General features: G+C 36.6%; 1 protein-coding gene across 5 annotated transcripts in view; it reads left to right on the top strand.

Annotated features, from left to right (window-relative positions):
- Nucleotides 1-624: 624 nt before the first annotated feature.
- Nucleotides 625-18,238, top strand: part of LOC130684085 (general transcription factor 3C polypeptide 3) — a 35,564-nt gene continuing 17,950 nt past the window's right edge. For 3 of the 5 annotated variants that reach the window (XR_008998219.1, XM_057503759.1, XM_057503761.1), the window contains exons 1-10: nucleotides 625-821; nucleotides 1,738-1,849; nucleotides 5,186-5,373; nucleotides 6,125-6,248; nucleotides 7,547-7,738; nucleotides 8,239-8,404; nucleotides 11,719-11,866; nucleotides 12,419-12,503; nucleotides 15,833-15,936; nucleotides 16,869-17,040. Coding sequence is in view for 4 of the 5 variants with exons in the window: in XM_057503759.1 (XP_057359742.1) it covers nucleotides 720-821; nucleotides 1,738-1,849; nucleotides 5,186-5,373; nucleotides 6,125-6,248; nucleotides 7,547-7,738; nucleotides 8,239-8,404; nucleotides 11,719-11,866; nucleotides 12,419-12,503; nucleotides 15,833-15,936; nucleotides 16,869-17,040 (1,393 nt within the window). In the remaining variant the exon portion in view is untranslated. The remainder of the gene's footprint in view (nucleotides 822-1,737; nucleotides 1,850-5,185; nucleotides 5,374-6,124; nucleotides 6,249-7,546; nucleotides 7,739-8,238; nucleotides 8,405-11,718; nucleotides 11,867-12,418; nucleotides 12,504-15,832; nucleotides 15,937-16,868; nucleotides 17,041-18,238) is intronic. The other 2 variants (XM_057503758.1, XM_057503760.1) reach the window with 1 other exon arrangement.

The following is an 18,238-nucleotide window of genomic DNA, read 5'->3' as shown; positions in this document are numbered from 1 at the left end:
TAAATGGGCAACAATGTATGGTAATCATGTCAAGCATTTGATTCTTTCTAAAAGATAGTTAAGAAAAGGAGAACACTTGGGTGGGAGTTAGAGGTGGAACATAAAGTCCAGATAACCTTTTTTACAGACTGAGAAGGAGCCTGAGGTCAGGGAGAGTTTGAGGATTTGTGGGTAACAGGAAAACTGATGAGGCCATTGATTGGAAGAGATTAGAGTTGGAGAATAAATTAGGGGAGGACTTTAACATTTTGTGGCAGGGGAGAACTGGAAAGCAGAACATTTACACGGCAGTGCAAATGGTCAAATTAAGAATATAATCTCTAAAACAAATATCAAATCAACTTAAAGAATAAACATTCAGGAAAGGAAATGGTTTGGAGAATTGAGGGAAATAATTGAGGTAAGGACAATTTCTTGAAATCGCATTTCCCCCCCATCTCCCTAGTAATTTTAAACAGGCGGTCTGAGCCTGGGCAGCGGGCTCCCACCAGACCCACGGAGGCCCCGTCCACAGCGTCGAGCCCCTTGGAAGGAGGCAGGGCCAGACGCTCCGGCGGAACCCTGGCGCTGCGGCTGGAGCGCAGTACGGGCCGGTTTCCCGTGAGAACACCGGATCCTTGGTGTCGGCGCCCCAGCACCGGATAGCGACTGGGAGGCGCCGCACTTCCGGCACTTCCTGCGCATCCGTTGCTGGGGCTGCTTGTCAGGACTCCGCAGACATGTCGGGGTTTAGCCCAGAGCTCATCGACTACCTGGAAGGAAAGATCTCCTTTGAGGAGTTCGAAAGGCGGAGAGAAGAGAGAAAAACGCGCGAGAAGAAAGTGAGGAGATGCTAGGCCCAGAAGCACCTCGCTGTCTTGCCCGAATACAGTTAGATATGGGGGACCCGGAGGACCCCATTCTCCGTGATGGGACAGCCGGGAACTTCCAGTTGCTTCTAACCCCTTCTTACCGAAACCTCTGTTCTCACCTCATGCCTGTGCTCAGCTCCTTTTAAAAACGTTTCCCCCACTAAAAAACTGTCTCAGTAGTAACCTCCCTTTTTTCTTTTCCCAAATAGTAAATTTTTACTTGGCGGGTAGCTTAACGCTGGCACGTTAAATCGGGGAGTGGGGAGTGGAGTTTGGAGAGTTTGTGGTTCGAGTCCTAGTTTGCAACCAAGTCTTTTGTGACTTTGGGTGGACAATTCCCCTCTCTTCCTTAAGACCTCAGTGTCTCTATTTACAAACTGAAGGATCTGAGCTCCCATTTTCGAGGAGTCTCCCAGTGGTGTGATGGAATTTTGGGCAGAAAGTTTATTTTCCTGAGAACAAATCTTCACTCACATGTTTTTTTCATACTTACTTTGAACTATCTGAGTTTTCCATGTGTTCTCACAAATTTAAAATCCGAGGGAAGATAAAAGTAATTGCACCCTTGAAATTAGCTGGTGGATTCTTTACTAATTCATGAGACTAATGGTGCCCCACTCTTTTCTTTTAAAAAGCTAGGAGACAAGATTTAGATTAATGAAATCATTAAGAGTTTTATTATTTTTTACCAATGACTGATTCAGATAATCGTGAGGAATGAGACCTAAATACTCTGAAATGATTTGACAATATTCAAATTTAGATTCCACATACTGTGTGTGCAGAGCTCAAGTTTTATAGAAATAGAAAAAGGCAAACGCTCTATTCTTAACTGGGGTGAACTAAATCTGCATTAGTTTTTGGAATCATTAATTTTCAATCACAGAGTCTTCAGGAAGAAGGAAAGTTATCAGCTGATGAAAGTCCAAATGACTCTGAAGTTCCATCCTCATCGAGAAAAGATTCTACGAAATCCCAGGACAAAGATGTCAATGAAGGTATGTTAAGATCATTTGCTGCCTGTGTGAAATACCTAGTAATTAAGTAAAAATATTTTTCATTGCAATGATACTGTGTTGTTGATAACCTGGTTTAGTAGGAGCATAATGCTTGGTGTGTAGTAGGTGCTCAGTAAATATTTGTTGAATTTTTGAATATGGTAATGGTTAGTTTTATCGCTTATATTTTTGGAAAAGTATTTCAAATTGACATGAGTATTTGGGAGCTTTTTTAGAGTCAATATTTTTTTAATCGGCCCTATCAGTTGGTTACTAATTACTTCCAGATTATACTCCCAAAACATGTAATGGATTATAGTTCTCTGCAAAGTGGCTTCCAAACCACTGCTTTAGTTATAGAAGATAAGATAGAAATCTCAGAATAGAAGGCCAGTTGGCTGCCCAGATGGGACCTCACACACAGCATGGTATGCTACTGCATTGTAGGATTCAGTCCTCATTCTGTATGTCCAGATAATTAAATTTGGTTAGTGCACCAGACTAATTAAACTCATCAGAGCCTAATTGATGAAATAGCATGCATATTTATTAATTTCTAGTGATAAATAAAACTTTAATGATCAGAATATGATAGTACTTTATGGTGTCCATTTACCTATGTCAAGTTACCTGTGATGCTGAACTATCAGTTAGAGTGTAGCTTTGTTTATAGGGTCTGATTGAAAACTAAACTTCCTAGTTCTAAGGGGTAGAAGTAAAAACTGGTTCTTTTCCCCCTAAGCAAGTAAACTTCTATACGGAGAACACACACGAATTGGGAACAGAAAACAAGTTTTATTTCTGCCTCCTTGGACTAAGTGAGTAAGAAAGGGCAAAGAAGAGAGAAAAATGGGTGTTGAAATTTCTAATCTTGCCAGGCAGATGATGTGGAAAAGGAGGGTGAAGTTGTTAACAACCTATGGGTCCTTCCTTACCTACTCAGGAGTAGCTATTACATCATCAGGTCTTTGAGGTGCAACTGTGGCAGGAGATACCCTTGGATACCTGCCAGTCGTTTTGCCTAAATTTGCCCCTGAGAGGTGGCCACCAGGCCCTCCCTATAAAAAGGGGTTGATGGAATCTAATTCCAGTTCATCGTAAGTTGTCAGGCACACAAGGGCTGGATGACCTCAGCTCAAGTAATCCTGTCAGTCCTTTAAAGACATAAAGCTCCCAATTTCCTAGAAAGAAATTGTCCCAGAATTCTACCAAGACCCTTGGTTAGCATGAACATATTTCAGAGGAGAAAAAGGGGTCAGTTTTGAATAGGCTTTGGCCAAGTCTGCTAATTGGAATATATGCCTATTGTACTTGTTGTCTTTTTCTCCTATACATTGCTGACTATCACTGTGAAATTCTTGCACTTTTCCTACATACCATGCAAATAGGGTCCTCTTTTCATTTTCCTTTCACTATTGATGATATGAAAACTACAGTTTTTTTTATATTGACCTTGTATCCAGGAACCTTGCTAAATTCATGTATTCTGACAGTTTGTAGATAATTTTGGATCATCTACATACTTAATCATGTCATCTGTGGATAATGACAGTTTTATTTCTTCCTTTCCATCTTTATACCTTTTGTTTCTCTTATTACATCAGCTAAAGCCTCTAGTAAAGTGTTGAAAGTAGTGATGATAGTAGGCACCCTTGTCTCATTCCCATTAACTTTGAATAATTTACCATTAACTGTGGAAAACTTTTTGAAGATACTCTTTATCAAATGAAAGATATTCCCCTCCATTTCTAGTTGACATATTTTTTATTAGGAATGGGTGTTACATTTAATCAAATGCTTCTGTGTCTAACAAGACGACCATGTGACTTTTCTCTTTTTTTCTGTTACTGTAATTTTATTCATTGGTAGGATTTTATTTTATACATTTCACATTTGTTTGAATATGGATGCTCAGAATTCTTGAAGATGATTGTTATGACTTCATAATAAGAATAATAATTTGTTGCTTAGACCTTTTTCTTAAAAATCTTTTCTTCCTTAAACATATTGACTATCTCATTTATCCAGTATCTTTGGGGTGCTTGAGGCATGTCACATAAGTGAATAAACTTAAGGATTTTTGAACACAAATATATGTGTGTGTATGTGTGTGTGTGTGTGTATGTATGTATTTTAATTTTTAATAATATATGTTTTCTGTTTTGTTGGAACTTTTCTAAAATGTTACATGTTTCAGCTTTAACAGAAAATTAGCTTCTAAATTTAACCTTTTCTTGATTATCTAACATCATCATTATGAACTCAAAAGAAATCATTCTACATAGTGATATCCTCAGATACAAATGAAATAGGTCATGTTATTTTGTCCTGAAATAATAGTATTTTAATGTTAGTAATAACAATTATTAGTTTCTTACTGTATGCTGAGCATTATTCTAAGTGCATGTATGTAAAAACAGCTCATCCTCAGAGTAGCCCTATAAGGCAGACATTATTATTAACCTCTTTTTTCAAATGAAGAAACTGAGGTACAGAGAGCTTTACCCAGTTTTCCCAAGATTACTTAGCTAATGATAGATGGATATGAAGTTTGAAAGCAGACACGTTGGCTCTAGAGGCCTCACTTTAACCACTGTGCTTCTACCACCTGGTTCTGTACCACACACTTGTTTAATTCTTAGGTCTATGTCTGTCTTGCCAATGGGTTTCAGACCCGGACAAGTTCACTATGGATTCAGTGTGACCCGAGAAATGACAGTAGAATGTTCTTGGGGTGAAAGGGTTATACCCAACTTTATTTCTATGGTGGCAGGTCAATCACTAGAATCCTGTCCATTCAGAGAGAGTCTGCATGCCGCAAGCGCAGTCTCTGTCTCTGTCCTAGGTGCTGCCAGCACTGCAGTCTTGCTCTGCTTTCTTGCACGCTTGCAGCCGTGCCACCGTGTGGCCGAGAGCTCTGGGCGGAGCTCTTTATATAGAGTCAATAACAATGTATTGCCCACACATGTGTAGTGAGCCAGACAACCAGGGGCAGGTGAGAATCCTGGCCACAGGAACCTTCACTTCATTCACAATGTCTTACAATTCTTTTATTTTTTTCATCCCTGCTTTTAACTTACTACGTGTGCTTCTGACTTCTCACTTAGTGTTTGTTGCCTGTATATCTGGATGACGTGCAGAGGATGAGTCATGAAATACATGGCTTTGTAATAGTCTTCTTTGGCTTGTCTTTGGGAGTGTTCATTTGTCTGTGTTTTACTTTCAAGTTTGTTATTGCTAGGGTAGAAATTTATGTTCCAAATATGCTGTTTTTTTTCTTTTGATTACTGGGTGTTCTAAAGCTTTTATTTGCGACCTTAATGTGTCTTTCTTCAGGAGAAACATCGGATGGAGTCAGTAAGTCAGTTCACAGAGTCTTTGCTTCCATGCTTGGAGAGAATGAAGATGATGAGGAGGACGAGGAAGAAGAGGAGGAGGAAGAGGAAGCACCTGAGCAGCCCAGTGCGGGTGATGTGTTTGTATTGGAGATGGTTCTTAACCGTGAAACCAAGAAAATGATGAAGGTAAGTTGTTACTTATTTTGGTATTTATAAACAGAATGTAAAAATGTGGTGGAGTAATCGAGAAAGAAATCTTTTAATTATACATATGTTTGGAAAGAATTCAAACTGTAAGAAAGGAAATACTGAGACAGCTACTGTTACTGATTTCTTATGTTTCATTTTACAGATTTTTAAAGGATATAAGAATGTAGTTATTGGATATATCAAAATGTACTCTAGTTTGCTATTAAAAGGCCCATAACAATATTTTTTAACCATATTCATGAATACATGAATTTGAAAGGAGTGTGATCTTCAGTAGAAGATCATAAATGTTCTGGCATATAAATCCATTTTGCAGCATCCAGGTCTACATTTATTATTCTAATTAATAATTTAGTAATCCCTGACTACTTTAGTTTTTACATTTTTTTACATTTTGCTATGCTTTGAACTTTCTACTGTAGGAAGGTTTTTATTGTTTGCTTTTTGTTTTAATTTTCTAAGGTGTTTCATTTTGTAGAGTATTATAGAATGATTTTCATTCTTTCCTGAGATTGAGTTTTAGACTTTTTCGTCAAATACAGACTTTAACGTTAATAAGTCAGTTAGAACTGTAGCCATTTAGTCCTTAGTTCTCAATTTGGAACTCTGAAAAGTTTGAAAGGAAAATTTCACTTTCATTATGTATTAGGTATTTATTAACTTGATTGGAATTGAAATCTAAGACATGACTATATTTTAATCTAAATGTCATTTTTCTTCTGTACAGGAGAAGAGGCCTCGGAGTAAACTTCCCAGAGCTCTGAGAGGTCTCATGGGTGAAGCCAACATTCGCTTTGCTCGAGGAGAACGTGAAGAGGCAATATTGATGTGCATGGAAATCATAAGACAAGGTGTGTTCAGTGGGGACTACTGACAAGAGCAATTTCATACTCTATTGACATAGTCTAATGACATAGTCATACTGTATTATTTGCAAAATATAGTCAGAAGTTTGGAGGGGATTGTGCTAACAATGATTTGCCAGTTTGCATTGAATAGGGGTCATCACCAGAAAATGATATTCACATTCAATGAAATATCATTAATGTTTATTGAACTCTTACAGGAATCTTTTTTCTTTTTATTTGTTTGTTTTTTAAGGTTTCATTTTAGGGGTTTTAGGTTTTTGTAATGTTAGCCTTTTTTTAATATAGCAAATACATCATGTTAAAACCACTGTAAAAGGGTTCTTTTATCCTTCCATTTTTCAGATCAGGCAGTGCTAGATTATTTTAATCTACTTTTTTGGTAAAAAGACACAATCTTTACTTGTCCTTTTCCATTAAACTATACATCCTGGACATAGTGAAGGATATCTTCACTAGTGACTTTTTGACTAATCACTTGTATTTATTATTTTGCTTTCCTGATGTGTCTTGAGTAGTTCTCATACGTGAACTTTTATCTTTTCAGTACTTTGGCATTTCCTTACTTCTGGACAAGGGTCCTTTTAGAAGTCTGTACATTCCGGGATTACTCACTAGGATAATTTCAGCTAACTGCTTTTTCTTTTTTGCCCCATCAAAAATAAGATTAACCAAAGTTTTTCCTTCAGGATATTTTGTTTGGTTCCTCCTTTCCAGTATTATCTGTTCCTTTATTTCAGTTTATAACTGTTTATTTTTGACAATTATCTTTATTTCAGACATTTCTGATCTTAGACCATCATTTCAGAAGCATTATTTCAGCAATGCAGATTAACCATCCACTTTGATATTCTGCGTTTAGGTGCTACTTCGATGTCCTTTATCCATTCATCCATTACTACTCCTTGGTGTGGTTGCTCGATCATGAGAATTCAACTCACTGATGTGGCTGATGCTCACTGGGATGAACTTGTTGACTTACTGAGCCACATTTAGCCTTAACAAAGAGGAATTTTCATGCAGGTTATGGTGGAGAGTATGGTTTTTCATGAAATTATACTTTGCTTAGAGAAAATAATACTTAAAAACTTTTGAAGTGTATGAAAGTAAAGTAAATACACTCTCATGTTTATTCTCAATTCCACTATATAGTTTGTGTAATTCTGCTAGGGTGATTTAAGAGTTTAAGTATTAAAAAAAGGATCACTATTGAGCCAGAGGAGTGACATTTACTCAAGTCTCTTTCCTCAGCTAATAGAATTTGTTTTCTAAATTTGTTATAGCTCCTCTGGCTTATGAGCCATTTTCTACTCTTGCCATGATATATGAGGACCAAGGTGACATGGAGAAATCCTTGCAGTTTGAGTTAATTGCTGCACATTTAAATCCTAGTGATACTGAAGAATGGGTTAGATTGGCAGAAATGTCTCTGGAACAAGATAATATTAAGCAGGCTATTTTTTGCTACACAAAAGGTAATTAAAATGTTTTTCTCATTTTGTTTGATAAAATGTTACATAATAAGTTTTTTGATAACTTCACTTGCTACTCTGGGGTGATGTTAGTTGAAATATATTTATTCTTTATATTCTGTTCTGCTGGAGATAAATATTTGGTTTTCCTGTGCTTTCATGTTTATTAGCAACTTTATATTGTGAGTTACTATAGGACAAAAGTTGGCAGAGCAGTAACTTCTGTTTCCCACTGAGGTCAGTGTTGGTTCTAAGTTGTTTCCTGAGGGTTAGCATTACACCAAGAGTGACCAATGAACATTAATATGGAGATTCAGGTTCTTTCTGGTCTTGGACCAAACCTAGCTGGGAGTTCCTGTGAAGGTAGGTGTCCTCCAGAATAACCGTTGGAGAATTGGTTTAGAGTGTTTATTAAATTTTCAGAAAAAAGGATGGGTCACACCCAGGTACCATGAACCCCTTTTTGTGAAAAATCATAATTTATATTCCATTTTTCTCTTTAGCTCTTAAATATGAACCTACGAATGTCCGTTATTTGTGGGAGCGGTCAAGCCTCTATGAACAGATGGGAGATCATAAAATGGCAATGGATGGTTATAGGCGTATTTTAAACCTATTGTCTCCATCTGATGGAGAACGCTTCATGCAGTTGGCTAGAGACATGGCAAAGTAAGTTTGGAGTGAAACCCTTATTAATCATGTTAGAATTGAAGGCATATATTCGAACTAGAATATACATTTTAAGAAGGCAAAAATATGTTTTACTTCCTGTATTTTGAGTTTTTTTTTTTTTTCTTTTTTCCCAGTTCTTTTCTGTTTGTTTGTTTGTTTGTTTTTTCTTCTTCAGTACTTTCTCATTTCCAAGTTAACTGTGTTAGTGCTTGGAAAAATTTGTATACATGATTACCTTCCAAGTGCTCAGAATATTAAAAATGGGGCATATTCTGAAAGGATGACTAGGTTCTCAGGTTTTCATAACTTAGTTGATGTTTGTGCATTTATGTACTCAGTTATGTGTATTTGCAGTAACATTTTGAATTATTTATTAGTGATGTGCTAAGGAAATGTTTGTGATCTGAATCTTATGTAATCATTTTATTTTGAGCCAGTACTAGAATAACATTTTGAGACAAAAAATTTTCTTTATGGTTGACACATGCTACTATACTGTGGTATATATTTTAATCTAAAATACTGCATCTATTGCACTTACTCCTCTGCTATGCAGAAAATATTTTGGCTAAGTGATGTCTTGTGGTATGCTGTCTATTATAGGGATATTTGTTACATAGAGTATTTCAGCCTAGGAGCAACCATCTCTATCTGGGTGTCTTAGGGGTGAACCCTTTTAATCCTGTGGCCATTGCTGTGAAGGTGCTTAGCTGTGAAATCACCCCCTATCCTCCCAAGGATGGGTTATGTAGGAATACTAGAAGCATTTTTAGGAAGTTTGTTGAGGTAAGGCAACCCTAAATTGATTCCTGATGTATATATATAATAAGCATTAAGGATCTTCCCAGGTTATCTGCTATCAGTCAGATCTCTAGCTGTCACAGTAGTTAGTCCAGTAAGCTACTTAATAAACTATTATATTGCCTATGTAGTAATTTTGTTTTCCACTTTATTTATAATACTTTTGTTAAGAAAGGGTGGTGATGAACAGTTCTGCCACTGCCATAGAAATCTTTTCTATGTGGAATTCTGTTACTATAATTTCTGATTGATTAGGCTTTTTCTTGGTCCCTACTTTTCCTCCAGAAGTATTTATTGTATGTAAGTGATGTGCTAGACACTGTTCAGGACACTAGGAGATCATTATTGAGTGAGTTTTAATATTCCTTTCCCTTGTGGAACTTACATTGTAGTCAGGGGACACAGGCAATAAATGAAACAGCTAAAGATATGGTATATCACATATTGATAAGGGATTTGAAGAAAAATGAAGCTGGCAAGGAGGATAGGAAGTTGAAGGACAGGAGTGTGTTATTTTAAGTAGGGTGATTAGAGAAGAACTTCATTCCTTATGTAGTGGTCATACAGAACTGAAAGTAAACTGAAAGAGGTATGGGAACAGATATTTAGGGAAGAGTATCAGAGGCAAAGGAAACGGCATGCAGAGGTATGCCTAGGGAACAACATGGAAGCTGAGGGCTTAAGGGGAGTATAGCAGGAGGTAAGGTCAGAGGTGTCAGGGAAAGATCACTTGGCAATTGTGGGCATTGTGAGGACTTGGCTTTTACTCTGAGTATGTTTGGAAGCAATTGGAAGGTTTTGAGTATGAGACTGACATGGTTTGACTTTAATTTTAAATGCATCAGTTCTGGCTGCTCTTTTGAGAATAGATCAAGAAGTGGTAAGGGCAGAAGCAGGGAGACCAGTTAGGAAATTATTGCAATAATTCATGGACAGGATAATGGTAGCTTGGACCAGGATAAAGGCAGCAGGAGGTGGTAAGAAGTAATCAGATTCTAGATACATTCTGAAGGCTAGACTCTCAGGATTTTGTGATATGAGGTGATGTGTGTGTGTGTGTGTGTGTGTGTGTGTGTGTGTGTGTGTGTGTGTGTGTGTGTGTAAGAGAGAGAGAAGGGGAGAGTTCTGAGGACTAAACACTGAGGCACTCCTGTGTTTAGAAGTCAGTAAGATAAGGAGGAAACAGGGAGACTGAAAGGAAATGGACAGTAAAGTAGGGGGAAACTAAGAACATGGTAGTTTAGAAGTTTACTTAAGCAAGCTCTTGAGGGAGGAGGAATGATCATGTGTGTGGAGTAATCCAGAGAGGTCATGTAAAATGAGAACTGACTGTTGACATTGGAGATGGGGGGAGGGTTTTGGAAGATAGGTGCTCTTTGGAGAAACTTGTTAGGGGTGCATAAGAATGGGAGGTGATTGAAATGGGCTACTGGGTAAGAGATCTTTTTTAAGTTGGAGAAAATTGTAACATACTTTATTGAGATGGGATAATCCACAATTGAGTGACTCATTGAAGATATGTGAAAGAAGGGACAGTTGCTTGAGTGATATCCTCGAGTTAGGTTGTAGGGACTGGGATCTAATTGATCTTATAAGTGGAGAAAGCAGAGGATAGAGCCATGGGTGTGCATAAATTGGAAGATGTGCTGGGAGTATGTGGGATGTCTCAATGTGATTCTCTTTGTAAAATAAGAAGTACGGTCATCATAGAGAGTTAGGATGGGAGAGTTTTAGAGGTTTGACGGGAGAGGAGAAGATGTGAAATAGTCGTCCAGGTCCTTGGGACCCTGCTACCCCACAGACGGGCAGCATTTGATCACGTGCGAATGGGTCACAAATGTAGAAAATTTGGCCCTGCCCCAGCTCTACTGGATCAGAATATGCTTTTTTTACAAGGTCCTAGTTACACTGTATGCACATTCAAGTTTGAAAAGTACTGGACTAAACACCTAGTAAGATTTCTGGTCAGCATGATGGGCGCACTTGAGGCTAGTGAGTCCAGTCAGCACGGTCAGCTTGACAGGTGGTGGTAGAGAGTAGGCATATTTGTATTAACTTGGTTGGGGGTTTATCAGATTAATAAAGGGAGAGAAGGGCAAGAGAACTGAGATGTGCACGGGAGGAATTACAGTGTTGGACCCTGGAGGAGGAGGCACGTGAGGACAGGAAGGGCACAGAGGCAGTGAGAGAAAAGGTGGCAGGATCAGTGCTCTGTCGAGCCCAATGAGATAGAAGAGTTGTGTGTGTTGGGTTACAGAGGCCTGAGGTGGGATGATAGGAGGCAGCTTCTGGAGAGTGAGAGGCTTGACACTGAGACGTTGTTACACTGACATAGCACGGCTTTCTCTAGATTGAATGTGGTGATGATTTTAAAGAAGAGTTTTTTCTCTTCCCAAATTTTAAGAAAATGAAAATCATAGTTAATAGAGGGCCTAGCAAGGAATGAGTTTTATAACGTAATTCTATGATCTGAATTAAGTACTCATCCGGTTTGCCATTTATTTTTTTAGGAGTTACTATGAAGCCAATGATGTTCCCTCGGCTATTAACGTAATTGAAGAAGCTTTCTCAAAACACCAGGCCCTTGTCTCCATGGAGGATGTTAACATAGCAGCTGAGCTGTACATTTCTAACAAACAATATGACAGAGCTTTGGAGGTAGGAACACGTAATGAGTTTCTTCACTAGATTTTGATGTGTTTCTCTATTCTAGAAATTCCTACAAATTGACTATTCTTTATTTTAGTTATATATGTAAAATAACTTGTACACTAAAGTATATATTGAAGTCTGTATGGAAACAGATTTCTAGATTCTATAGTAATTCCATATGCAATGTAAAGTGTAGTTATCATATGATAAAGTTTTTGCCATTATCACAGGTGCCAAATGTATCTGTATTTCAGGGTAGCAGGACCTAGCAGCCAGACTAATTGCTATGATTCAGTTCCTAAGCTGTTGGGAAAAGTACGTTGGTTTGGTGCAGAGGAATTATATCCTTAAGCATTAATGTGATATAAGATGATATAAAAATGTTAACTGTATCACAACGGTTCCTTATTGTAGAGAGACATACTGTTGCTTTTTATAGGCCATTAATGTGTTTTATATGTTAGAATGAGTATTTGAATTAACTGTACAAATTTTTGCACTGTGTAAAGGTTTTTTAAACATACCTATTGTATCATTTCCTTTTTCCCCTTCTTTTAGGTAATTACAGATTTTTCTGGAATTGTGCTGGAAAAGAAAACTACAGAAGAAGGCGCTCCAGAAGAGAATAAAGGTTGTAGTATGAGTTTGTCTGCATTTTCTGCCATATTCTGCATATGAAAGTCTATATAATCCTCTCTTGTTCATAATGTGGCATTTTGAAATCTATAACGTTCTTATAACATTTTCCCAAGAAGCATTTTTTCCTCACAAAGACTTCATTACATTTTCCATGATTATTACATTTTCTCATAGGGAAATAATTTTTAAAAATTTGTTTTCAGTCCTCAATTTCTCAGTACATCCATTTGAATACAGTGATATGTGAAAAAGGAATGGATTAGTGAGCAGCTTTTTCAGAAACCTTTAAATGTAAAGCAATTTACTTTTCAAAATGGTCTTAAAATGCTGTCATTGAAAAAAATTCTACTTTGAAGTTAAACATTCCCATAAAAAGTAGAAATTAATATTATCCTACATTGTTTGAACATTTAAATGTATAATTAGGCATCTGGGTGGAAAGTCACACCTGAAGTGTAGCTTGCAGTGTTTCTTTCAGCTCATTCCCCCATCCCAGCTCTTTTCTTGCCCATTAACCTGTTCTATGAAAATACTAACAGGCAAGACCCTAAGTGAGGTTCAACAAATTGATCTTCTTTATGAGCAGAGTAGATATCCCTGGTCATGCAAGGAGGTTCCTGTGTTGTACCTTCCACCTTGACCCAGTGAGGCTTTGGTGGTGCTGGGGAAGCAGGGGAGGCACTTGGTACTGAGCCCTGCCTGCTTCAAAATAGCTGCCTCCCTACCCTGTCATAAGACCTAAAGATTCCATCATCATATAATCCTTTGGGTTAAGGTATAATTACTTGAAAAAAGAACCCTTTTATTTAGATGATCTGTCCTAATGGAAAGTAGTAATCCATTTACATAAATCCATTTGTGCTAATTTGTAGAGAACCAAGCCCAAGTTAAGGGACAAATCAATACTGAAGTGAAAACTTGTTGGGAAATAAAAAGACCAGTTATGTCAAAGTTTCCTGTAAGTGCCTCCGGTAGGTGTGTGTGGAATATACAGATGAGTATGACATTTTCTCTCCTCAAGGAAGTGAGGAGAATGTGGGTTCAAATGAAATGTATACAATTAAATTATATAAGGAACTGTGTGATAATTTCCATAGTAAAACTGGCATTTTGGGAAACTAGAGGATGGTGATAGAAAAGATCAGAGGATGTTTCTAGAAGTATATTTTAAGCAGACACCCATGGGAAGTGCCTTTCAGACTGAGGTCACAGGGTGTGGGATCACTGCTTGGTATGGACAGGACCAGATAGGGTGCTTTCTTAGAGTGATTCAGGTAGTAGAGTGACTAGAGTAAGGAGTAGGGATTGTAATGCTGTCAGGAATAGGAATTGTAATGCTATCACAGCATGAATTAGGGCATCTGAAGGGCTCTGCCAGTTTTGATACTTTTATTGTACATGGCCTAGGCTAGAGCCAAGTTCCAGTTAAGTTGTTATTTTGCAGCCATAATTTCTGTTTAAGATCTTTCTTCAAAAAAATTATATTCATGTTGAAAATTGTTCTTTCCATTGTTTTGGAAAATATGAAAGAAATACAGAGCTGTGTTTAAGTTTTAATTGTAGATATGATTATTCATTTTGTTTAATACATTTTACTGTATTTCATTGATCCATCCTTCCTTCTTCCCTCTTTTTTTTTACTTTTTTAATGAGTTAGCATATCTGAAATCAGGGAACATCTTAAATCAATGACATGTCATAGTTGAACTAGTGGTGTTTTTCTTTCTTAGTATATAAAGTAATGGTGCATCTGAAATCTGTGGCATCTTAGAGTTAGTGAAATAACTTCAAAGAAAAAGATATGCCCAGAAGACTAGGAGATTAAAACACTTCCAAAGTGAGCAAAGATGATTGTTTTTCATATGCATTTAAAAAAATAACATTTATTGATGGATTAATTGAGGTTCACATTTTTTGATTCTTGTAAATGTGAATGACCTAATGAGAGTTCAGAAGAATAAAGTGTCGGTGACAAAATGTAAGCTGTTAAAAAGAAACTTCTGTTAAATGTTAGTACAGTATTATTTCAGCTGTTAGGGCTGTAAGTAATATATACTGTATTCTTTAGCATTGTCAAGTTGTCATTAAGGTGCCTGAATACTTAGTCTCAATCTCTTGCACCTATCTGATTAAACTGGTAATAGTTGGTGGATTGCCACAGGTCCCAGACTATATACCCTTTGAGCAGCACTGCCCTATAGGATTTATAAAGTGCCTTCTTGACCTGAATTCTACCTAGTGTGATAATGAGAGTGTGACCTCCACTTTCTTTTTGTTTGAATTTGTCTGCTCTATCTTTGTCCTTTTATTTTCAGCCTTCCTGACTTACATGATTTTAGGCATGTGTCTTATTTTCAACATAAAGTTGAGTTTTACTTTGTGATTATTTCTGAAATCAAACTTTTGATTTACACATTGTACACACTGTATCTCTAATTGGTATACCATAGCTACTGGCTACAGAAGAAATATGCTATGGATATAGCCTTAAGTCACTTAGACTAGGCCTTATCCCCATGGAACTTACGGTCTAGTGTGAGTAAATTTACGTATGGGACTCTCATTGAGCAGAATAAGTTTCTTAAGCTGGTTTTCTGGTACTAGTTACTGTTTTGGAGTAAGGGATACAAAGTCGCTTAAGTAAACTTGTCCATGTCTTATTCTTGGTAATTTTATTCAGTACTATAATTTATATGACAAGTTCTATAAAACAGATGAAACTTACTTCATTTTAACGTAATTTAAAATTTATTCTACCATTTCAGATGAATCTCTGATAACCCTCTATGCTTCAGCTTTTTCTGATATGGAACCTTATTTGGAATTTATTAGACTTTTCAAAATATAAAATACTTTAAATGCAGATAAAAATCCCTTTGATTAATTTCCCAGTGCTTTAAAAATTGTTTTGCTGTAATTAAGTTTTAGAAAACAACACAGTATTATTTTATCCCTTTCTCATCCTCTTTGTAGTGAAGACTAAAAAGATGCTTTTGAATTCAAGAAGGAAAAAAGAGAGCTCAGATATCCTTATTTGTTATTTTTGGCTTTTTAGTTGTCTGTAGTTTTGATAGGAGGTGTGGGAGTTCATGTAGGTTTCGGGTAAGTGGATAAGATATTCAGAAAGGATTAGGAAGGGTACTTGGTACCAAAGGACAGACTGAAGGAGGGATAAGAATCTAGTAGCAGAGTTGGCCAAACTTTGAATTGATTATAGAAACACTTGCTTTGAGTGAAGTAAATATGCTCTCACATAGAAGGTAGTTTGCTTCATTTGCCCCACATTCTAAGCTCTCACACGTGGGAACTGCCTTTTATCTGTCTAACCCATAGCTAATGAGAATGTTACCTGCACTATCCCTGATGGCGTACCGATAGACATCACAGTGAAGCTGATGGTCTGCCTTGTACATCTCAATATCCTCGAACCACTTAATGTAAGTAACATTCAGATCAAATCCACGTTATTTTTTGTAGATGACAAGAAATTATAAATTGACCCTAGACTTCACATTTCTTAATAATCAGGAAGTCACCATAAGCATCAAATTATTTTTGTGTGAATAAAAGTGTTTTGGAACTTTAAATTATAGTAATTTGTTTTTCTTTCAAAATGAGAAAAATAAGAGTATATGATTAGGCCTTTTAAACAATTGGTAATTTCTTACAGCTATTCTCTTTTGCTAACTTTTTGCTAAGTATTTCATTGAATAAAAAATGTATTGAGCATTTACTTTGCAGACCTTAGAAGAAGGTATTGAATAAATAGAGAAATCCCTGTTCTAATTATTCTTTTGTTCTAATGGGATTAATAGGTAATAAATAAAATAAATACATTAAATATAGGATGTCAGTTGGTGATAAGTGCTCTGAGAAAAATCAAACAGGGGAAAAGAATAGAAAATATTGGGGATGGGAGGAGTTGCAATTTTAAATAGGTTGGGTTAAGAAAGGCCTCCTTGAGAATGTGACATTTAAATAATGACATAAAGGAAGTGAGGCAGTAAGCTGTGTAGCTACAGGAAAGAACAGCTTCCCTGAAACATCAGCAAACACAGAGGCCCTGAAGCCTGGGTATGTTTGACCTGCTAGAGGAGGAGCCCGGCAAATCAGTGGCCTTAGCTGCTGCTATACCTGCCTTCTAACAGGCTTTCAAAAGTTGAATGAGTGAATGATAGCAGTATGAGTTCTTTTTAATAAAGATACAGAAATGAGTAGGAAAAAAGGACAGTTTAAAGCAATTTTTATTAAGCTTTGCTCCTTTTATGCTTGCCTCAGATGACTGATATTTAAGTTAAAAAGAAAAATACATATAGATGTGCATAGTTGTAATGAATGTTTGACTTCAGGCTTTTGTTTTGCATCCTAGCCTCTCCTGACAACACTAGTGGAACAGAATCCTGAAGATATGGGAGACCTCTATCTAGATGTTGCTGAGGCTTTTCTGGATGTTGGTGAATATAATTCTGCACTTCCTCTCCTCAGTGCATTGGTTTGCTCTGAAAGATACAACCTTGCAGTAGTTTGGCTTCGGCATGCAGGTAATACTTTTTTGTGGGAGGAAGAAGTTTTAATAACATAAGCAGGCAAAAACTTACTTTCCAAAGATGCAGTGATTGTTAGAGAATATTAATGTCTTAGTGAAAGTATTTCTGATTGCGGAGCAGTTTTTTGAAAGTCAGTGTTTTAACTTGTCATGCCACTGAGTGATGCCCCCCTCACTAGTGGTTTGGAGGAATGATTCACTTAATGGCACCAACTGAAGTAGAGGCACTAACATGTCCCTGTTAAAAATAACTTAAATACCTGGTTAAATACCTGTGTTAACCAAAGGGTTTGGTTCCTAGTAATAGATTGTCAGACTTGGAGTGCATTCCGATATTTGAAGAGTTTTACAGGTCTATATTTAATTTAATATGTCATTTTGGGGAAAAATTTGATGTATTCTCAATGTTCTTTGAGCTGAAAATATGCTCAGGATTGGGTTTTATGTACCATTTTATTGTAAATCCACATTAATCTGCAATAAATTATTTAGAGTAGAAACATAACTTAAGAAAAATAACCGAATTTCTTAATGAAATGTATGAAAGCCAAAAATATTCTAATAGGATTTCATATTTCATTAACATAAAAGATACATTGAAATTTGAACAGTCTTTGTTTAAAATACTGCATTATGGAAGAAAGTTCTAATTGTTCTTAAAATATTACATCATGGAAAAAGTTCTATAACTAGAAAGCATTGATTGACATTTTAGGGTATTTTGAAACACAGATATGAAATAGCAAAGAGCACTTAATGATTAAAATGATACTTTTCTGTTTATGTGTGTGAATATGAATGCAAATGTAACACTATCATTAAAAGTTGTATTATTTGTGTATTTGAATTTCAAGACATGAGCAGAGAGTTGAGTTTTTAACACCTTCCTAAGTCTGTGATAATTGAAACTGCTCCTGCTGCTAATAGTACAAACTTGACACATAGTCCTTAATTATGATCATGATTCTGATAAGTGATGTTTCCATTGTGAGCCTGTGTAGCTTTGCAGGGAGTGGAAGGTTAAAACTTCAGAGTCATCTAAAAATCATAAATTTGGGATTGGTACATCAGAAAGATAATTAAAGGAATTAATGCCTGTGGCATAATAACAAAATACCTTTAAAAGTGTAAAATGAAAAATGCCGTCATGATGATCCATCCATATTTAGTAGTCTTCCTTTATTATCAAAGTT

Source organism: Manis pentadactyla, chromosome 6 (assembly GCF_030020395.1).
Source record: "Manis pentadactyla isolate mManPen7 chromosome 6, mManPen7.hap1, whole genome shotgun sequence".
Taxonomy (NCBI): domain Eukaryota; kingdom Metazoa; phylum Chordata; class Mammalia; order Pholidota; family Manidae; genus Manis; species Manis pentadactyla.
This window is presented reverse-complemented; position numbering and strand designations above follow the sequence as displayed.